Source organism: Prionailurus viverrinus, chromosome X (genome assembly GCF_022837055.1).
Source record: "Prionailurus viverrinus isolate Anna chromosome X, UM_Priviv_1.0, whole genome shotgun sequence".
Classification (NCBI taxonomy): domain Eukaryota; kingdom Metazoa; phylum Chordata; class Mammalia; order Carnivora; family Felidae; genus Prionailurus; species Prionailurus viverrinus.
The window spans coordinates 63,222,794-63,246,702 of record NC_062579.1 but is presented as its reverse complement, the minus strand read 5'-3'; the positions used below and the strand labels follow the sequence as shown (position 1 = coordinate 63,246,702).

At 35.8% G+C, this 23,909-nt stretch overlaps 1 protein-coding gene and 1 pseudogene across 3 annotated transcripts in view; one reads left to right on the top strand and one right to left on the bottom strand.

The window, feature by feature from the left end:
- The window catches only part of APOOL (apolipoprotein O like), a 97,194-nt gene that overhangs the window by 44,962 nt on the left and 28,323 nt on the right, over positions 1-23,909 (bottom strand). For 2 of the 3 annotated variants that reach the window (XM_047844905.1, XM_047844907.1), the window contains exon 2: positions 15,943-16,047. The exons of the other annotated variant lie outside the window; for it this stretch is intronic. In XM_047844905.1, the coding sequence (XP_047700861.1) occupies positions 15,943-16,047 (105 nt within the window). The remainder of the gene's footprint in view (positions 1-15,942; positions 16,048-23,909) is intronic. 3 annotated transcript variants of the gene reach the window in all.
- On the top strand, positions 7,378-8,374 carry LOC125157848 (vacuolar protein sorting-associated protein 72 homolog; annotated as a pseudogene).

Here is a 23,909-nt window from a genome sequence, read left to right as displayed (position 1 = left end):
AAATGCTGTCACTGAGATGCAAAACCAACTGAGAGTAATGACAACAAGGATGGAAGAAGTACAGGGAGGAATAAGTGACACAGAATGAAATTATGGAAAAAATGAAGCTGAAAAGAGGGGAAGAAAAATATTGGATCATGAATAGACTTAAGAAAATCAGTGACTCCATAAAGCATAATAACATTCACATTATAAGAGTCCCACAAGAAGAAGAGAGAGAAAAAAGGGCAGAAGGTTTATTTGACCAAATTATACCTGAAAACTTTCCTAATCAGGGGAAAGAAACATAACTCTGAATCCAGGAGGCACAAGAACTCCCATCAAAATAAAAGCTGGCCAACACCAAGACACACTGTAGGTAAAATTTGTAAAATACAGAGATAAGGAAAGAATCATGAAAGCAGCAAGGGAAAAGAAATCCCTAACCTACAAGGAAAGACACATCAGGTTAGCAGCAGATCTCCCCACAGAAACCTGGCAGGCCAGAAGGCAGTGGCATAATATATATATTGTGCTGAAGGGGAACAATATGCAGCCAAGAATAATATAACCAGAAAGGTTGTCATTCAGAATAGAAGGAGACATAAAGAGTTACCCAGACAAACAAAAACTAAAAGAATTCATGACCACTATACCAGCCCTACAGGAAATACTGAAAGAAATCTTTTGAGTGGTAAAGAAAGACCAAAAATAACAAAGACTAGAAAGGAACAGAGAAAATTTCCAGAACCAACCACTTCTCTCTCTCTTTTTTTTTAATGTTTATTTTTTTTGAGAGAGAGATAGAGCACAAGCAGGGGAGGGGCAAAGAGAGAGGGAGACACAGAATCTGAAGCAGGCTCCAGGCTCTGAGCTGTCAGCACAGAGCCTGACGTGGGGCTCAAACCCACAAACCGTGAGATCATGACCTGAGCAGAAGTCTGGCACTTAACCGACTGAGCCACCCAGGCACCCCCCAACCACTTCTCAAATAATACAATAGCATTATATTCATATCTATCCATAATCACTCTGAATCTAAATGAACTAAATGCTCCAATCAAAAGATACAGGATATCAAAATGGATTAAAAAAAAAAAAAACCATGTATATGCTGTCTGTAAGAGACTCATTTTAGACCTAAACAAACTTACAGATTAAAAGTGATAGGATGAAAAACGATCTCTCATGCTAACAAACATCAAAATATAGCCAAACTAGCCACACTTAAAACTACATTTTAAACCAAAGACTATAACAAGAGATAAATAATGGAACTATGTCACAATAAAGGGAATTATACAACAGGAAGATCAAACAATCATAAATATTTCTGCCCCAAACTTGAAAGCACCTATATATATATAAATTAATAACAAACATAAACTGGGACACCTGGGTGGCTCAGTCAGTTAAGCGTCCAACTCTTGATTTCGGCTCAGGGCATGATCTCACAGTTCATGAGATCAAGCCCCACATTGGGCTCTGCACTGACAGCGAGGAGCCTACTTGGAATAATCTCTCTCCCTCTCTCTCTGCCCCTCCCTCACGCTCTCTCTCTCACAGTAAATAAACATTAAAAAAATAACAAACATAAAGAAACTCATTGATAATAACACAATCATAGTAGTGGATTTCAACACCCCACTTAGAGCAATGGACAGCTCATCTAGGCAGAAAACCAACAAGGAAACCATGGCTTCGAATGACACACTGGACTAGATGGATTTAACATATACAATCAGAACATTCCATCCTAAAGCAGTAGAACACACATTCTCTTCAAGTGCACATGTGACAGTCTCCAGAATAGATCATATACTGGGTCACAAATCAGCCTTCAACAAGTAGAAAAAGATTGAAATAATACCATGTATGTTTTCAGACCACAATGCTATGACACTTGAAGTCAACCACAAGAAAAAATGTAGAAAAGACCATACATACATGGAGATAAAAGAAATTCTTGTAAAGAATGAATGGGTTAACCAGGAAATCAAAGACGATATAGAAAAAACTTAGAGACAAATGAGAATGAAAATATAACCGGCTGGAACCTTCGGGATGCAGCAAATGTGGTCATTAGAGGGAAGTATATAACAATATAGGCCTACATCAAGAAAATAACATTCAAATTCACAACCTAAACTTATACCTAAACGAGCTAGAAAAAGATAAGCAAATAAAGCCTAAAGCCATCACAAGAAGGTAAATAATAAAGATTAGAGAGCACAAGTAAACAGTATAGAAACAAATAAAAAAAAACCTACAACAAACCATCAAAACTAAGAGGTAGTTCTCTGAAAGAATTAATAAAATTGATAAACCCCTAGACAAACTTATCAAAAAGAAAAGAGAAAGGACCCAAATAAATAAAATTACAAATGAAATAGGAGTTATCACAGCCAACAGAAATGCAAACAATTAAAAGACAGTATTATGAAAAATTGTAAGGGAATCCAGGCAATCTGTAAGAAATGGAAAAATTCCTAGAAACATACAAACTACCAAAATTGAAACAAGAAATAGAAAACCTGAACAAAAACATAAATAGCAAAGAAACTGAGTCAGTAATCAAAAATCTCACAACAAACAAAAGCCCAGGGCCAGATGGCTTTGAGGGGAATTCTACCAGATATTAAAAGAAGAGTTAAAACGTATTCTTCTCAAAGTGTTCCAAAAATAGAAATGGAAGGAAAAGTCCAAACTCATTCTATCAAGTCAGCATTACCTTGATTCCAAAATGAGACAAAGACCTCACTAAAAACGAGAATTAAAGGCCAATATCCCTGATGAACATGAATGCAAAAATTCTCAACAAGATTCCAGTAAATTGAATCCAATAGTACATTAAAAAAATTTATATTCACCACAATCAAATGGGATTTATATCTGGGCTGCAGGGCAGTTTCAGTTTTTGCAAATCAAACAACATAATACACTGCATTAATAAAAGGAAGGGTAAGAACCATATGATCCTCTCAATAGGTGCAGAAAAAGCATTTGACAAAATACAGCATCCATTCTTGATAAAAACCCTCAACCAAGTAGGTGTAGATGGAACATAACTCGGCATCATAAAAGTCATATACTACAGACCCACAACTAATATTATTGTCATTGGGAAAAACATAGGATTGCCTCTACAGTCAGGAACAAGAAAGGGATGTCTACTCTCACCATTACTATTTACATAGTACAGGAAGGCTTAGCCTCAGGAATTAAAAAAAAAAGAAAGAAAAAGCATCCAAATCAGTAAGAAACATGTCAAACTTCCACTACTTGCAGATGACATTATACTGTATGTAGAAAACCTGAAAAACTCTGCCAAAAAAATTGCTAGAATGCATGAATTCAGCAAAGACATGGGATATAATATCAACATACAGAAACCTGTGGCAGTTCTGTACACCAGTAATAAAGCAGAAGAAAAAGGAATGTTTCCATTTACAACTGTACCAAAATCAATTAACAGACCTAGGAATAAACCTATCCAAAGAGGTAAAACATCTGTACTCATAAAACTTATGAAAGAAACTGAAGAAGACAGAAAGAAATTGGAAAAAAATTCCATGCTCCTATTTTAAAGAAAAAACGTTGTTAAAATGTCTATACTAGCCAAAGCAATCTACACGTTTAATGCAAACCCTATCACAATACCACCAGCATTTTCAAAGAACTAGAAGAAACAATCCAAAAATTGATATGGAACCACAAAAGACTGCAAATAAATAGTCAAAGCAATCTTGAAAAAGAAAAGCTGGAGGCATCACAATTCTGGATGTGAAACTATATTGCAAAGCTGTGGTGATCAAAATGGTATGGTACTAGAACAAAATAACAGTATGGAGTTTCCTCAAAAACCTAACAACAGAACTTCCCTACGATCCAGCAATGGCATTATTAGGTATTTACCCAAAGGATACAAAATACAGATATGAAGAGGTACATGCACCCCAATGTTTATTGGCAGCATTATCAACAATAGCCATACTATGGAGAAAGTCCAAATGTCCATTCACTGGTGAATGCATAAATCAGATGTGGTATATATATAAGGAATGGAATATTGCTCAGCCATCAAAAAGAATGAACTCTTGCCATTTGCAATGTCATGGATGGATCTAGAATGTATTATGCTAAGTGAAATAAGTCAATCAGAGAAAGACAAATACCATATGATTTCACTGATATGTGGAATTTAAGAAACAAAACAGACGAACATTTGGGGAAAAGGGTGAGAAAGAGACGGAAACAAACCAAAAAAGCCTATTAAGGATAGAGAATAAACTGACAGTTGATGGCAGGAGGTGAGTGGGAGATGGACTAGATGGGTGATGGGTATTAAGGAGAGCACTTGTGATGAGCCCTGGGTTTTGTATGTAAGTGATCAATCACTGAATTCTACTCCTGAAACCAATACACCAATATTGTACTGTACATTAACTAAAATTTAAATTAAAAACAAAACAAAAAAAGTAACCCAGACTCTTAAATACAGAGAAGAAACTGGTAGTTGCCAGGGAAATTAATGAGTGTGGGTAATGGGTGAAATAGATAAAGGGAATTAAGCATACACTTATCTTGATGAGTACAGAGAAATGTATACAATTGTTCAATCACTATATTGTAAACCTAAAACTATAATACTGTATGTTAATTATACTTGAATTAAAAAAATTACAAATGCCAATAATCCAACTAAAGCAAGATCAATCTCACTTAGAACTGAAATGCAAACAAGCAAACAAATACAAAGTCTCAGAAGCACAGAGCAGAATAGTGGTTACCAGAGGTGGATGGAAGAGGAAATGTGGAGGTGGCCAAAGAGTAAAGTTTCAGTTATTAAAGAATAAGTTCTAGAAATATAGTTAGTGTATGGTGACTATAGTTAACTATATTGTATTGTATACTTGAAATTCATATTGTATACTTGAAATTTGTTAAGAGGGTAGATCTTAAGTGTTTTCCTTTCCAAACATACACAAAAGAAAATGTTAAGTATTTGAGGTGACAGATCTGTTAATCAGCTTCATTGTGATAATCATTTCATAATATATACATGTCAAAACATCAAGTTTTATACCATGTATACATATATATGTGTATATAATTTATACATGTATATAATGTATACATGTATATAATTATACCATGTATACATATATGTGTATATAATTTATACCATGTATACATATATACACATATATATGTATACATGGTATAAAATTTGATGTTTTGACATGTATATATTACATGTGTATATATATGTATACATACATATAATATATATACATATATATGTGTATATACATATATATGTACACATACATACATATAATTCCTATTTGTCAGATGTCAGATGTCAGATTTGACATGATGTCAAATGTCAAATGTCATTTGATGTCAGATGTCAGATGTCAGATTTGACATGTATATATTACATGTGTACATATATATGTATACATACATATAATATATATACATATATATGTGTATATACATATATATGTACACATACATACATATAATTCCTATTTGTCAGATATAAAGTTGAGAAAAAAGATTTCAACTCTACTGTGAGAATTCTGTTTCCACTGAAGGAAGAACATTCTTACTATAGATTAGAAGCCTTACTATAGATTACTATAGGGCTTAAATGGGACTTACTGTATAAATACAACTTGTTTGTACTCTCAGAAATTCTAATTAGATTAAGTAAGCTATAAAGCCACAAAAAAAAAAACACATTTAAATTAAATTGAACCAAAGTAACTAGAACCCTCCAATCAATATTTCTTCTCTGTTATTTTTTTGGTAAAAACAAGCCAATGACAATAAGTCAAACTCATATCACAGAAATATTTAAAAAAGTAACATGCAATGATATCTATGGCTGATTGTACACACACAGCACAGTTGCATCATTTTACAGATCTGAATAATGCAAATTTCATGGTTTAAAGAAATGATTACCCCCTGGCTCTGCAGTTTCCTAATAGACAAATTTAATTATATTCACCAGATGGTACTTAATAAGATAGGAGTATACTGAAACTTTTTAAAAAGATGTTTAACCAACAAGAATTGAACTATAAAAGGATTTTCAAGTTAACCACAAATTTACCAGAAGATTCAATTAACCAGAACACCTCAATCATGTTTTGGTTTAGTAGAGGCTTTATTGTAAATAAATTTAAAAAGAGGCAAAACTCACTTTACCTGGAAATATTGCATGCAAATCACATTTTCATTCCTTCATAATTCTAAGTTCTTCAAATACTGGATCCCATCTTTGGGAATATTTTCTAGTACCTAGCTGGCAACCAACTTAGATAAGTAATTCAATTAAATTCTATTTTAAATGTATTGTGAAATACAATAAATACCAAGGAATTCTGTGTATTCTATAATAAAGAGCACAAAGTTACTTGAAAATTAAGTAATATGTAAATTCAACTATTTGGGACAAATGCTACTTACCCTCCTACCTAGATTTTCAGCTTTCCAAGATGAGTGTCAAAGTAAGCTAAAAAAAAATCATCATCTCTCTAAGATTAATAAAAAAGAGAAAGAACACTAATAGTTAACAAGTATGTAGGGAAGTGGATCTATCCCAGACTGCTAATGAAAATTAATAAAACATTACCCAGTGCTTATAACAGTGCCTCTTATAACAGTGCCTCACACACATACAAAAGGAATTCAGGAAATATTTTTGGTTAAATGAGTACTACCTTTATGCATTTCGATTTGGCACTGTATTGATATATATATATTTTTTAATTTCTTTTAACATTTATTCATTTTTGAGAGAAAGAGACAGAGCACGAGTTGGGGAGGGGTAGAGAGAGAGGGAGACAGAGAATCTGAAACAGGCTCCAGGCTCTGAGCTGACAGCACAGAGCCTGATGAGGGGCTCAAACTCACAAGCCATGAGATCATGATCTGAGCCAGAATCAGACACTTAACCAACTGGCCACCCAGGCACCTCACTATATTGATATTTTTTATGCTTTCTGGCCTACAATTCCATTTCTAGAAATTTATTTTAAGTAAATATTGATAGATAAACATAAAGATTTGTGTACAAGGTATTTTATCAAAGTACTGATTATACTAGCATAATAACTGGAAATATCCTAAGTTTCCAAAAAATTATGTAAACTGTAGTTTGATAATGATACATTCATATATTTATGCCACCATTAAGAATTCTCTCCAATGTCATCCAACTAGTCAGTGGTGGAGTCAGAATTCAGATTCAAACTTACATATATTTCTCTAAGAATGTAGATAAATCTGAGGTGACTTAAGACTAGAAAAGATAAAAAGTACAATGGTGAACAGGGCACTGGGTGAGGGGTTGCTGTTAGTAGCACAGTCTCAGTAGGCAGTATGAGTTTGGCTAAGGGCCAGGTCCCCAGGAAGACGGCAGGGAACCAGCTTTCTGGGATTGTAGAGACAAGAGAGGAAGAGGAGTTCTATCAGACGACTTATGGGGGTTTCACAGAGGAATTAGGAGATGATGAGTATCAAGGGCACCAGTCAAACACAGAGGATTAGGTGGACTAGGACTCTGACATCAATGAAGGGGATGAACCATTCAGGGATAGAGAAGCAGAAGAGCCAAGAAGGAAGCTCTGAATAGTTACCAAAGCAATAAGGAGCCTCTCAAGAGCCTGAGGACTCGAAATGTCAGCACTCCAGCTGGTAGCTCTCAGAAGGCCTGAGAAGACAAGGCACTACTGCCACTAGAAATAGAGGAACATGGCTCTGACAGAATTCCATGCATCAGTCTACAGGTGAGCATACATTACAGACATTCCTTTGGGTACAGGGGAGAACAAGATCAGAGGAGTTCAACTTATGTTCACTGGAGACATATGTACAGCTCGAGGCTGACAAAAAGCAAGTACAGAAGAAGTGGAAGTGCCCTAGGCCCATAAACACCTATCATTTGGTGACAGTGCCACTTGTTGGGGAGCCAGGTCCTAAAGAAGAGAATGTGAACGTGGAAGGACTGGATACTGCTCCCATTGCTTCTGCACTGACTACCCATGACAGTCCTGAACCCATCATGCCTCCTGCTTGCTGCTCCCATACCTTCACCACTTTTAGTGATTATACATTCAAGGAATGATGTCCTCTAGGGTAGCTCCCAAAGGTCCCTGTTCCGGAGGTCTGCCCTGTGACCCATGACCCAACCCTGTACCGGGACCATGTCACAGACATCAGCTGTGCCACTGCTTGAGCCTTCAAGATCATCAAGTAGTAGAGCACTGCCCAGAGGCTGCTACCCACTGCCTCAGTACTAGGCCCTGGCCCACCAGATCCCAAGCCCCTGGCTGGCTCTGGGATGCAAGCCTACCACCAGAAAATCATAGTCAAATAAAGAGATGTTTAGTCCTTAGAAACTTCTTTCCTGCCCTGACTTGGGGCTTTTAACGTTCTCCCTCCTCTCCCTGCTTCTCCCCTTTGTCATCTCTGAGCTTTTCCCAAAGTTCTCCTGGTTTTATGTGGGGGATAAGCTTAGGAATCCCCCGGACTTACACCAATGGGTTAACAAGGCATAAAGAAATACAAAGTCATAACATGTTCACACACAAGTTTGGGTACACCAGATTGGCACCCCAAGAAAAGGAGGGTGCAAAGGCAACCTGAGAATAGGGAGGCACAAAGGCACGAGGAACAGGGCGGTGCAAAGGCACCCCAAAATAGAGACTGGGTACAGAGCCCCCAGAATAGAGAGGGAGAGGCAAAGGCCTAAAATAGGAACGGGCGCAAAGGTGCCCAATATATAGGTATATAAAATAAACAAGATTAGATATTCAGGGTGGAAGCACCCCCTATTTAGTACTGTAGCAGAAAAGCTGCTTTCACAAGAGGATAGGGCCAGGTTAGGTAAACTGGTAATTAGACTATGGACCCCTGCACTGCAGGCAAAGCAGCCCAGAGCAGAGATGGTTAACAAAAGAAAAGGTGCCTTATTAACCCTGATGTTATTTCCCCTATCTGTCTCATCCCCTAGGCTAGCTAAGATAAACAGAGATGCTGCCTCGTATCCGCTGTAAAGAACCTTCCTCCCAACTGCCCGGTGCCCGGATTTTGTTTTGTATTAACCCAAACCCCTAACCATGAATATCTTCAAGAACCCCTTTCCCTCACGTCCACAAGTTAATGTTCACAGATTCATTGTCCCTTTGTGCATGTCCATCGCCATGTTTGTAAGCCTTCTGATTCTAATAAAAATGGGACAAGGACCTTATTCGGGGCTCTTGTCTTTTCCCGGACATTAGCCATCTCTCACTTTCAATCCTGAGTCCTGCTCTTTTGCTAGACAAGAGAGAACTCTAGACCCATAGTCTACGACAGTTTTATTTGTGTTTTTTAATCTAATAAAAGAGAAAGATCCCCCTAAAAAAAGTACAACGGCAAGGAGAAACCAATAACCACAATTAGATATGATAGACTGGATCAGTAAGATTTAAGTTAAACAGGCATAATTGTCCCTAGTCTACATGCATAAGTACAGATTGGAAAAAGACATAGCTTATCAGTAGCCCATGTAAAGAGGTTGAATTAATTTTAGAGAACTCCCACTTTACTATGTCATGGTTAAAGGTAAATTATAAGCAAGGTTGACTGTAAGGACACTTAAATATAAATATAAAAATGAATGTGTTCTTAGATAGTATAAATAGAAATATATTACCTAGAACAAGAGAAGTCAGAATCTGACTCTATTCTATAGTTGTCAAAATACATCTGTTAGAAAACACTATGCTACATATTTTTGGCAAAGAATGATCATTATACACAAGAACTCCAATTTATGGTATATGAGGATTAAAGTTAATAATATACTTATCCAGTATGCAAAATTAGTTAAAGTATAACTGAAATATGCAGTGTTGTTTTATGGAAGAGGGATGAAATTTTTTCTGTATAGCACCAACGGAAGAGCAGCAAAGCAAATGGATAGAACTTATTATGAGACAGGTTTGTGTTTGACATAAGGAAAGACCTTAGGTAAAATGAGAGCTGCCAGAAAATGGATGGACTGCCTTAGGTTCTTTTATCCAGAGTTTCATTATTGTAAAAGATAAATGGCCACTCTGTGTGCCTATCATAGAGGGGATTACAGAACCATAGAGAAGACTAAACTAGAAAATATCCAAAGTCACTTTCAAAACTGAGGTCTTAATGAATTTCTTAAACAAAGGTTTGCAAATATCAGGTATGCTCACATAAATTTGTTGAGAAAAAAAATCAAACTGCTTATAATTACTAAGCCCCTGTACATTGTTATTCACTAAGAAAAATTAGTAACTTTTTTCCATTGAAGTTAGGATTTTAGATGCTTTATTTTTATTCCAACTTTTATTTAAATCTTAGTTACTTACATACAGTGTAATACTGGTTGCAGGAGTAGAATTTAGTGATTTGTAACATACATATAACACATAGTGCTCTTCATAAAAAGTGCCCTCCTTAATACCCATCACCAATTTAGCCCATACCCCACCCACCTATCTCCATCAACCCTCAGTTGGTTCTCTATCATTAACAGTCAAATGGTTTGTTTCCCTCCCTTTCCCCCCCCATGCTACATATTGATCTATTTTGTTCCCTAAATTCCACATATGAGTGACATCATATGGTATGTCTGATGGACTTATTAATGCTCAGCATAATACATTCTAGCTCTATCCATATACTTGCAAATAGCAAAATTTCATTCCTTTTTATGGCTAAGTAGTATTCCATCATATATATACAATTTCTTTATCCAGTCATCAGTCGATGGACACTTAGGCTCTTTCAATAGTTTGGCTATTGTTGATAATGTTATTAAAATCAGGGTGTATGTTGCCATGAATTAGTATTTTTGTATCTTTTGGATAAATACCTAGTAGTGCAATTTCTGGGTCATAGGGTAGTTTTAACTTTTTGAGGAAATTCCATACTGTGGCTGAACCAATATGAATTCCTACCACAGTATAAGAGGGTTCCCCATTTGCCACAATCTTGCCAACATCTCGTTTCCTGTGTTGTCAATTTTAGCCATTGTGAAAGGTGTGAGGTGGTATCTTATTGTGGTTTTGACTTGGTATTTCCCTGATGATGAATGATGACGATCTTTTCATAGGACTGTTAGCCACCTGGAAGTCTTCTTTGGAGAAGTGTCTATTCATGTCTTTTGCACATTTCTTCACTGGATTGTTTTTTTGGGTGTTGAGTTTGATAAGTACTTTATAGATTTTGCATACTAACCCTTTACCTGATAAGTCATTTGCAAACATCTTCCCCCATTCCATGGGCTGCCTTTTAGTTTTGTTGATTGTTTACTTCACTGTGAAGAAGCTTTTTATCTTGATGAGATCCCAATAGTTCATGTCTACTTTTGTTTACCTTTCCTCCACTGACATGTCTAGTAAGATACTCTGGCCAAGGTCAAAGAGGTGGCTGCCTGTGTTATCTCATTGGAGTTTGATGGTTTCCTGTCTCACATTTAGGTCTTTCATCCATTTAGAATTTATGTTTGTATATGGTGTAAGAAAGTGGTCATTCTCTGCGTGTCAATGCCCGGTTTTCCCAACACCATTTGTTGAAGAAACTGTCTTTTCCATCAGATATTCATTCCTGCTTTATCGAAGATCAGTCGACCATATAAATGTGGGTCCATTTCTGGGTTTTCCATTCTGTTCCATTGATCTACATATCTAGTTTTGTGCCACTACCATACTGTCTTGATGACTACAGCTCTGTAATTCAGCTTGATGTCTGAAATTGTGGTGTCTCCAGCTTTGCTTTTTTTTCAGGATTGCTTTGGTTATTCAGAGTCTTTTATGGTTCCATGAAAATTTTAAGATTGTTCTAGCTCTGAGAATAATTTCAGTGTATTTTGATAGGGGTTGCAGTAAATGTTTAAGTTGTTTTGGTTATTATAGACATTTTAACAATGTTTATTCTTCTAATCCATGAGCATGGAAAGTATGCCATTTCTATGTGTCCTCTTCAATTTCCTTCATAACCATTCTATAGTTTTCGGAGTACAGATCTTTTACCACTTTGAGTATGTTTTTTCCTAGGTCTATTATTGTTTTTACTGCAACTGTCAATGGGGTTATTCCTTCATTTCTTTTTCTGCTGCTTCATTACTGGTAAATAGAAATGCACCATATTTCTATATGTTGATTTCTTTTCCTGCAACTTTGCTAAATTCATGTGTTAGTGATGGCAATTTTTTGGAGTATTTCAGGTTTTCTACATAGAGTATCATATCATTTGCAAACAGTGAAAGTTTGACTTCTTCCTTGCTGATTTGGATGTAATTTCTTTTTGTTCTCTGATTGCTGAGGCTAAGAGTTCCAGTACTATATTAAATAATAATGAGTGGACATCCATGTCTTGTTCCTGACCTTAGAGGAAAACCTGTTTTTCCCCATTGGGGATGATATTAGCTGTGGGTCTTTCATATATAATTTTTATGATGATGAGTTAGGTTCAATCTATATCTACTTGGTTGAGGGTTTTTATCAAGAATGGATGCTGTATTTTGAGAAATGCTTTTTCTGCATCTATTGAATCATATGGTTCTTACCCTTTATTTTATTAATACAGTATATCACACTGTTTGTGTAGCCCAGAAATAAATCCCAGATGATCGTGGTGAATGATTCTTCTAACGTACTGTTGGGATTCAATTTGATAGTATCTTGTTGAGAAATGCTGCATCCATGTTCATCAGGGATATTAGCCTGTAAATCTCCTTTTCAGCAGGGACTTTGTCTCATTTGGAATCATCAAAAAGCCAAACACAGGGCTCGAACTCAAAACCATGAGATCATGACCTGAGCTGAAATCAAGAGTCAAATGTTTAACCTACCAAGCCACCCAGGCACCCCTGCGTTTTTTTTTTATATCTGTTCTGATACTCTATGTGTTTTGATAAGAGCATTTAGTCCATTTATATTCAGAGTAATTATTGATAGATATGAATTTAGTGCCATTGTGTTACCTGAAATTGGTGTTTCTGACGATGTTCTCTGTTCTTTTCTAGTGGTTGCTGCTTTTGGTTTATCCCCCCCACCAAAAGAGCCCCTTTAATATTTCTTATAGGACTTTTTTAGTGGTCACAAACTCCTTTTGTTTTGTCTGGGAAACTCTATCTCTGCTTCTATTCTGAATGACAGCCTGCCGGATAAAGTATTCTTGGCTGCATATTTTTCCCATTCAGCACATTGAATATATCATACTACTCCCTTCTGGCCTGCCAAGTTTCTCTACAAAGATATGTTGGGAACCTGATGTCTTTCTTTGTAGGTTAAGGACTTTTTCCCCTTGCTACTTTCAGGATTCTTTCCTTTCCTTATCTATGTATTTTGTGAATTTGACTATGATATATCTTGGTTATAGTCAGCTTTGTTGAATTAATCTGAGTTCTCTGTGCATCTTGGATTTTGATGCCTATTTACTTCCTCAGATTAGGGATGTTTTCAGCCAAAATTTACTCAAATAAAGCTTCTGCCCCTTTCTCTTTCTCTTCTTCTGAGATGCCTATGATACAAATATTATTATGCTTTAAGGAGGTATTGAGTTCTATATATATTTGTAATCCAATACCTTTCTTTCCCTCTTAATTTTGGCTTCAGTTTCTTCCCATAATTTTATCTTCTATATCACTGATTGGTTCCTCTGCTTCATCCATCCTCAATGTCTGCATATATTTGGTTTTGCATCTTGGTTACAGCATTTTTTTATTTCAGCCTGAGTAGTTTTTAGTTCTTTTATCTCTGCAGTAAGGAATTCACTAGTGTCTTCTATTATTTTTTCAATCCCAGCTAGTGTCCTTATGATTATTGTTTTAAAGTTTGGTTCAGACATCTTACTTGTATCTATATTGATTAAATACCTGGCTGTGACTTCCTGTTCTTTCTCTTGGGGTGAATTCCTCCATCTTGTCATTTTTGTCTGGATCACTGCTTTTTTGTATGATTGTTAAAAAAGCCTATTATTGGGACACCTGAGTGACTCAGTTGGTTAAACATCCGACTTCAGCTCAGGTCATGGTCTCATGGTTCTTGTGTTCGAGCCCCATCATTGGGCTCTGTGCTGACGGCTCAGAGCCTGGAGCATGCTTCGGGTTCCATGCCTCCCTCTCTCTCTGCCCCTCCCCCACTCATGCTCTGTCTACGTCTCTCAAAAATAAATTAAAATGTTAAAAATTTTTTTATAAAAGAAGCTACGTCCTAGGTGTGTTTTGATCTGCTTGTTAAAAGAAGCTAGATCCAAAAAAGGTAAAATAATAAAATTAATTTTTTTAAATAAATAAAATAAATTATTCTGTATCCCATACAAAAAGATTAATAAAAGCAAAGGAAGTTAGATCCTATTTCCCCTAGGGCTTAAGCTTTGTAGCACTTTATGATCACTAGATTTGGTACACACAAGGGGTTTGTGCTGGTTGTCTGGGGATGGGGATGGGGCCTGAATTCTCAGGCAGACTTTTCCTAGGAGAGATTTACCTGCACTTTTTCCTTACCTCTGAGGAAGCCCTCAGAGAAGAGGAAATGATCACCACTCCTGTATCCCAGGCTTCTCTCAGATCACTGCCTTCACCCTGCCTGCATCTGAGCTGTCTGCCTGCAAGCTGGCACAGCACTCCTGTGTTTTATCTCAGGCATGCAGCTGGTTTTTCAAAACTCCAAATCCAAGAGATCCTAGTGGCACAGACCTGTGCAGATCCTCTGGGGGAGGGTCTCACTGCACTGTGGCAGGACATCAGCTTGTCCCAGAAAACAGTTACATGACTACATAGCGGCTCTGAGTTTATAGTAAAGAGAAGCAAGAAGCCCACACAAAGGCTTGCCACACTCACCTGGCATCCCTGTTTCTATGTTAGTGAACGGGGACACTCAATGGTGCCTGCCATGTCTTTTGTCCCTGGAGAGGCCATGTCACCTCTCCCAAATGCACTACAAGAAAGGGAAGTGCTTCTCCTCGTGCAACCCTGGGGATCCTCAGGCCACCCTTCCTGCTCCTGGTTTTTTGCCCTCCTTCCCCACCAGAGCACTGCTAAGCCCACCAGAGGACACTGGCAATGGGACAGACCTCCAAAACTTCAGACTCTGCACTCCATTGCTTACAAAAACTTATGGTATTTAGCCTCTCTCCTTTTCCAAGTCAGTGGGTTTTGGCAAGAGGTTTTTGTCATGCAATCATTTGTGCGTGTTTTCACTCTTTCTCTGTCGCTCTCTCTCCTCACATTCTCTCTCATTCTCACTCCTCTGTCATGATCAGGGCTCCCTCCCCTCCTCAATGCCCACAGCTCTTTTATCCTCCAAATCAACTCTCTGCAATTCCTACCTTCCATAATGTGGCAGTTTTTCTTATCTCTAGTTGTGCAGTTTGTTCGCTCAGGCCTCCGATCTATTTCTTGGGTGATCAGAATGATTTGATATTTATCTAGCTGTTTTCAAGGGACAAGGCAAGCCTGGGTCACCCTACTCCTCCACTATCTGAATCTCCTCCTAGATGTTTGATTTAAATATAATAAATACAGTATTTATTTTGATACACCCTATAACCATTTCTTTCAACTTCCTTTTTATATTTTTTAATGTATATTTATTTTTGAGAGAGAAAGAGAGTGTGTCAGCAGGCAAGGGGAACAGAGAGAGGGAGACACAGAATCTGAAGCAGGCTCCAGACTCCAAGCTGTCAGCACAGAGCCCAATGTGGGGCTTGAACTCATGAACTGCGAAATCATGACCTGAGCCAAAGTCAGATGCTTAACTGACTAAGCCACCTATGTGCCCCTCTTTCAACTTCTAAAACGTGCTTAACATTTTTATTAAAGATATATTTTTGATGAATGGATATAACTCAAAAAAAACCACTCATGGCTTTTGCATATTTATGTTATACAAAATTCACAAACTTTTGTAGGCAAATTACCTGCTCTGGTTTTACTAGCTGCTTTTTCAATTCTTCTTCTTTGGCTGCATGTACACTTATAGATGCACACATCAGACCTGCAGGTATGGTTATCAGTTTTCCCATCTGAGAAAGATATATCAAAAACATATTTTTAATTGAAAAGCTCCTCATCTTCCATTTCCTGATAAATTTGGTATCCTAGAACACTAATGGGTTTCATTTGAAGTAGTAAAAACGCAAGCACTCCAAATTGCTTCATACATTTTTAGAATATAATTCCTAAAATTCTCTTACCATACTAGATGGTAAAATATTATTTTTATTAATTTTTTAACTGTGTACTTCATGTAGAATATATCAATAAAATAATTATTAAGAAGTGAATACAAAATCTGAGTGATGAAGTAGAAAAGATCATGGTATTCATTCAGTCTACAAATAAGTGTCAGACCATGCTCAGGAAATACTATCAGACCACACCCTCCATGCCTAGGATATTATCAGTAAAAAAAACAAAGATTCTTGCTCTTATGGAGCTGACATTCTAGTGGAGCACAAACAGGCAATAAACACAATAAATAAATGACATATTACAAAATGATAAATTCTATGGAGAAAGTAAAAGACTAGGGTGATAAGGAGTACTAGGTGATTCAAGCTGTATCTTGAAATACAACTTATTTATAAAAGTTATTTCTTACCATTACAAATCCTTTTTCCTAACTTCTCAACACATTGCTCTTTCTCTGTCTCGTGCTTAATCTAAAGCCAGAAGTGACCTCTGTTTCAGATATAGTTTGATTTGAAATAAGAATGAGGAAAATCACTGGCTCTTAGAACAAAGTGCTCCAGTGTTCATTCAGGTACCAAAATAATTCCTAAAGATTATGTGTTCAAGGCCAAATGAAAAGCTTCCCAGGGAACAAATACTGTTAAAGTTTTACATAGGAAAGGAGGTTTGATGAAATTGACAAAGGACATCCAGAGGAAAGAGGTCTCTTGATTACACACAAGTGTAACTGTACAAGAACTGGAACAAATACTAGCCAAAGAATTTTACATGTTCTCTGGTAATAGTGATAGTGTCTAAACTTCATTTCTAACACAGTTTTCAATATTTTCTGAGCAGAATAAGGAAAGCTACTGAAACTAGTTAGGCAATTTCTTGTTTGAGCCAGGCATAACTCTGATTTAGATTGACTCCAGAAACACAGGGTAAAATGAAGACTCAAAACTGATAAAGATTTGTTCACTGTTTTTTTCCTTCAAGCTTCCCTTTGGTACATATGCCAGCATCACAGAATAATTTATCTAGGCCTGCCTTCCCAAAAGACATTACTTTTGATTTTTTACACTTGGTATCCACTAATGAAATAAGATTTCTACATCATATCTGTGTCATTTTTCAGCAAAAAAAAAATTAAAGCTGATGTAATCAATGATACTCTCTCCCATGCACCTGAGAAATCTTGTTAATATATCTGAAGTGATTAAAGAATGTCAATTCTTACACTTAAAAACTATTTTAAAACACCTGGTTAGGCCTTATTCCTTAGATACAAAAAAAAAAAACAACACCACTTTTGAAGTAAGTTAATACCTAAATATTTTTCAATACCCAAATCTTCTCAGAGTGTATTTATCTTACTTTGCATAATACAATAACATAAAACTATTTTATATAAACTATAAAATATGTTCATATTGTTTGATATTTATGATCTAGTGCTCCAGAGTCTAGATTAACTAAACTAGTGGCCTAAGAAGTTAATATATCTTGAAAAATGCCTACGTAAATTTGCATTTACTACATTTTCTACTCAGTAGGGTAGGGTCAATCCACCTTTAATTTATGAGGCAGTGTGGTATAATGGAAAAAACATGAGCTTAGGAGTTACACAGGCCTGGTTTTGAATTCCAGTTGTGGAACTGTCTAAATCTGGACAAGTTACTTAAGCTCTTAGAGTTATGCTGCACAATATGGTAACTATTAGCTGCCTGTGGTTATTTAAATTAAAAGAAAGTAAGTAAAATGTTAAATTTATTTCCTTAGTCATATTAGCCCCATTTCACATGCTCAACAGTGTACTGTACAGCACAGATACACAGTAATTCCATGATTGAAGAAATTCCTACTGGACAGTACTATGCTCATGTCCCAGGTTATATATCTGAAAAACATGGAATGCCTTTCTTTTTATGGTAATCATAAACATTATATGTATAATGTAAAACTGATTTGTCTTTGGTAAATGGGCAATTAATTTTTGCTCTTCAATCTTTCCTCCCTGTACGAAGATGTTAAGTGGCTGTGCTTACACTTCATTTTTCTTCCTCCATGTATTTGATGTTTATCAGGCTCTGGTTGCGAAACATAATATAGCATATTTGTTGTCTCTAAACAAAAAAGGCCAAGATTTTGGTCCAAAGAAAATAGCACATTGGCATATTCAGGCTTTTCAAAAACAGGTTATACTGATGAAGAAGGGATCCCTACCCAAAGAGAGGCAGCTGACTGCATACCACAGTGAAAATTTTAGAATAGGAATTGGCAAACTACCGCTCTTGGCTAAATCTGGCCTGGTCTCTGAACTAAATTTTTTTATGAATATGTAAAGGTTTATGAAAATAAACAAAAAACAAAGAAGGATATGTGGCCTTATGTTCTGTACAGTCTAAAAACTTACTAATCCTTTATAGAAAAAAAATGTCAATTCCTGATTTAGAAAATTAAGCAAGATATTCAAAAAGTATTAGAGTTTGGGGGTAGTATGCAAACATACAAGCTAATAAAGCTGTTAAGGAGCATTAAAACTGAACAAAGCCAATCGTACTTTTCACAAGGTAAGACGTTGCATTAAAATTATTTGTAACTTCAAAATAATGACTTAAAATTATTTGTAACTTCAAAATAATGATTTGTCAATTCAAAATTATAAATGACTTGTTTAAAATTAATGAGAGATAAAAACTGGCTTCCTCCAGAAGTTAACAGGTTTTAGGACAAAATTCTATTGTAAAAACCAAGACTGAAGATGAGCATCAGGATAACTCCCATATAAGACACAAACCTTCCAAACACTTCTGTAATCAAACTATAGTTGATTGTCATTATTTGCAGTAGTTGCAATTCACAAAGTAGCTGTGAAAATTTATTTAAGGAATACTGAAACACTGCTCCTAGGGAAAATAAACACTTAATTTCTTGTAAGCCTCTGGTTATGTTTTCATCAGCTGACCAATATGTAACCTTGATTTATACGTGTTTCCATTTAAATTTTGTTTAATGTTTATTTATTTTTGAGAGAGACAGAGACAGAATGCGAGTGGGTTGGGGCAGAGAGAGAGGGAGGCACAGAATCCAAAGCAGGCTCCAGGCTCCAAGCTGTCAGCACAGAGCCTGATGCTGGGCTTGAACTCATGAGCTGTGAGATCATGACCTGAGCTGAAGTCGGACACTCAACCGACTGAGCCACCCAGGTGCCCTGATATACGTGTTTCCATTTAAAAACACCTTAGTTCTAAAAAAGGATTTAAAAAAATAAAAACACCTTATTTAATACACATTGTTAACTCATTAACATTAAACTTATGGCCAACAGCACTATAACTCATTCTTAAACAAGTATATTGAACACACATATTTTCTCTATAAGGAATATCATATTTCTTGCACTTAAAAACACAAGACAAACTTGTGCACTATGCATGAGAACTATTTTAAATACCAGCATCACCAAAAAATGTGAACAAAATATAAGACCAATTGGATCACAGAAGGGACACCAACCAAGTCACAATATGACAGCTGAAATAATATGGTAAACTAGTGCCTTATCCAACTTCACTTGGAACATAAACATAGGGGTTTCCTCTTCTTTACTAATAGAATTAAAATTTAAAGCTCTCTTCTATAAGAAATTGTGTTAGCTATTTTGTAATAAACAGCATTAATTATAGTCTAACATAAAAACAGTCCCTAATTATTAGTTCTGCTTTAGAAATGTATCACCATGTAGCAAAGGACTTTTTTTTACTAAAGAGTCCTGTGAAAAGTATAAAATTTTTTCAATTTAAAAATGTAAAGTTAAAAAGGTAAGCCTTAAAAATTAAAAGGAAAATGAAATAAACCATGTAGAGGCAATGAGCACAGAGAAGAACAATTCATAGTGTACCTACAACCATGCAATTAATTGTTCATTCCTTTTTTTTTTTAATGTTTATTTACCTTTGGGACAGAGAGAGACAAGAATGTGAGCAGGGGAGGGGCAGAGAGACAGGGAGACACAGAATCCGAAGCAGGCTCCAGGCTCCAAGAGGTCAGCATAGAGCCCTACATGGGGCTCGAACTCATGAGCCATGAGATCATGACCTGACCCGAAATTGTCCACCCAACCAACTGAGCCACCCAGGCACCCCTGATTGTCCATTCCTAATGGGCAATATACCCAAAGGACAGAGAAAACAGCAAAAAATACAAATGTAAAAACAACAAAAAAATTAAAACAACTTAGTAATGTGTTTCATAATGTTTCTAATCGTATTGTTGGTAGTAGTGATGTCATTTTATTATGAAACTGCTAGGTGTGTTTTGTAGAATAACACAATTAGAGTATGCTGGTATTTGAAAGGACTGAGATTTTTAGTAGGGGATAAAGATTAATGAAGTTAAAGCAAAATCTTCCAGCTCTCAATTTAAATACGAATTATCAGTTAGCTGCCCTATACTACCTTGATACATAAGATAAAGACAGTGAAACAGACACCCTAGGAATTCATTAAAAAATTTTCAAGAATTCAGAAACTCTATAGGGCAAATGATATAACCTGATTTCCTCAATAAATAAACAAAGCAAAATAGAGTGAAAGACTTGAGAAACTTAAAAATAATAAATTCCAATATGTGGATACTATTTGGAATGAGAATTAAAAAATGAACTTCAAAAACTTATGACAAATTCAGGGATTTTTTTAATGTACTCTTTTCTGTAATGTTTATTTATTTTTGAGAGAGAGTGCACAAGTGAGGGAAGGACACAGGGAGAGGGAGACAGAGGATCTGAAGTGGGCTCTGCACTGACAGAGAGCCCAATGCAGGGCTTGAACTCACAAACTGCAAGATCATGACTTGAGCTGAAGTCAGATGCTTAACTTGGCTGAGCCACCCTGACACCTCTTAAATGTACTCTTTAATAACCACTGTGAAGTTCACCCATTGCCCATCCACCTCCCATCTGGTAACCAGCAGTTTGTTCTTAGTTAATGGTCTGTTTCTGGGTCTATTTTTCCTTCATTCGTTTTATTTCTTAAATTCCTCATATGAGTAACATCAAATGGTACTTGTCTTTCTTTCTCTGACTGACTTATCTTGCTTAGCATTATACACTTTAGCTCTGTTCATGTTCTTGCAAATGGCAAGGTTCCATTATTTTCCATGGCTGAAAAATATTCCACTGTGTGTGTATGTGTATATATATACATGTTTACATTGTATATATATGTGTATATAAACATATATATACACATTTACATGTATACATTTATATATAGACATATTTTCTTTATCCATTCATCTACTGATGGACATGGGCTGCTTCCATAGTTTGCGTATTGTAATAATGCTGCAAATAAACAGAGAAGTGCATGTAACCCCTTGAATTAGTGTTTTTGTATTTTTTGTGTGAATACCCAGTAATGCAATTACTGGATCATAGGGTTACTCCTATTTTTAATGAGCTGAAAAACATCCATACCATTTTGCACAGTGGCTGCACCAGTTTGAATTCCCACAAAGAGTGCAAGAGGGTTCCTTTATCGCCACACCCTCACTAACCTTTCTTATGTCTTGGATTTTACCCCTTCTGACAAGTGTGAGGTGATAACTCATTGTAGTTTTCATTCAGGTTTCTCTGAACATCAGTGATAATGAACATCTTTTATGTCTTTGGCCCTCTGTATGTCTTCTTTGGAAAAATGTCTATGAATGTCTTCTGCCCATTTTAATTGGATTTTTTGTTTTTAGGGTTTTGAGCTCTTTATGTATTTTGGATACTCTTTATCTAATATATCATTTGCAAATATCTTCTATTCCATAAGCTGCCTTTCAGTTTTGCTGTTTCCTTCACTGTGCAAAAGATTTTTATTTTGATGAAGTCACAAAAGTTTATTTTTGCTTTTGTTTCCCTTGCCTCAAGAGACAAACCTAGAAAGAAGTTGCTCTAGCCGATGTCAAAGCCTGTGTTCTCTTCTAGGATTTTTATAGTTTCAGATCTTACATTTAGGTTGTTAATCCATTTTTAATTTGTTTTTGTGTATGATATAAGAAAGTGGTCCAATACTTGTGCATGTTGCCATCCAGTTTTCCCAATACATTTGTTGAAGAGAATGTCTTTTTCCAATTGGATATTCCTTCCTGCTTTGTCAAAGATTAATTAACCATGTATTTGTGGGTTCATTTCTGGATTTCCTTTCTATTCCATTGTCTGTGTCTATTTTTATGCCAGTACCATACTATTTTCACCAGACTACAAGTGTGATGCTTCCAACTTTGCTTCTCTTTTTCAAGACTGCTTTGGATATTCAGTGTCTTTTGTGAGTTCAAACAAATTTTAGGATTATTTGTTCTAGGTTTGTGAAAAATGCTGGTGGTAGTTTGATAGGGATTGCATTAAATGTACAGATTGCTTTGGCTAGTATAGACATTTTAACAATATTTGTTCTTTCAGTCCATGAGCATGGAATGTCTTCCCATTTCTCCGTGTCCTTCAATTTCTTTCTTCAGTGTTTCATAGTTTCAGAGAATAGGTCTTTCACCTCTTTAATTAAATTTACTCTAAAGTATCTTATTGTTTTTGATGCAATTGTAAATGGGATTCATTCCTTGATATCTCTTTCTGCTACTTCATTATTGGTGTACAGAAATGGAACAGATTTCTATACTTTGATTTTATATCTTGCAAACTCAATGGATTCTTTCATCAGATTTAGCAGATTTTTGGTGGAGTCTATCAGGTTATTTGCATAATAATACTATGTCACCTGCAAATAGTAAAGCTTTTACTTCTTCCTTGCTGATCTGAATGCCTTTTATTTCTTTTTGCTGATTGCTATGACTAGCACTCCCAGTACTATATTCAATAACAGTGGTGAGACTGTACATTGCTGTCTTGTTCCTGATCTTTGGGGAAATGCTCTCAGTATTCTCCCCATTGAGAATGATATTAGCTGTGGGTTTTTAGTACATGGCCTTTATTATGTTGAGGTATATTCCTGTAAACCTACTTTGTTTACGGTTTTTATTATGTATGGATGTACTTTGTCAAATGATTTTTCTGCATCTATTGAAATGATCACATGGTTCTTATCCTTTATTAATATGGTGTATCTATCACACTGATTGATTTGCAAACATTAAATCACCCTTGCAATCCAAGAATAAATCCCACTTTATTGTGCTGAATGATTTTTTTAATGCAGGTAGGAATCAATTGCTAGTACTTTGTTGAGGATTTTTTAATCCATGTTTGTCAGAGATACTGACCTGCAGTTGTCTTTTTCAGTGGTGTATTTATCTGATTTTCTTATCAGGGAAATGCTGTCCTCATAGAATGAATTTGTAATTTTTCCCTTTTTTTTCCTATTTTTTGGAATATTTTGAGAATAAGTATTAACTCTTCTTTACATGTTTGGTAGAATTTACCTGTGAAGCCATCTGCTCCTGGACTATTGTTTGTTGGGAGATTCTTCATTACTAATTCAATTTCTTGCTGGTGCTGTGTCTGCTCAAATTTTCTATTTGTTCTGTTTCAATTTTGGTAGTTGATATGCTTCTAGGAATTTATCCATTTCTTCTAGGTTGTCCAATTTTTTGCCATATAGTTTTTCATAGTATTCTCTTATTATTTGTATTTCTGTGTTGTTGGTTGTTATTTCTCCACTTTCATTCACGATTTTATTTATCTGGATCCTTTACCTTTACTTTTTGA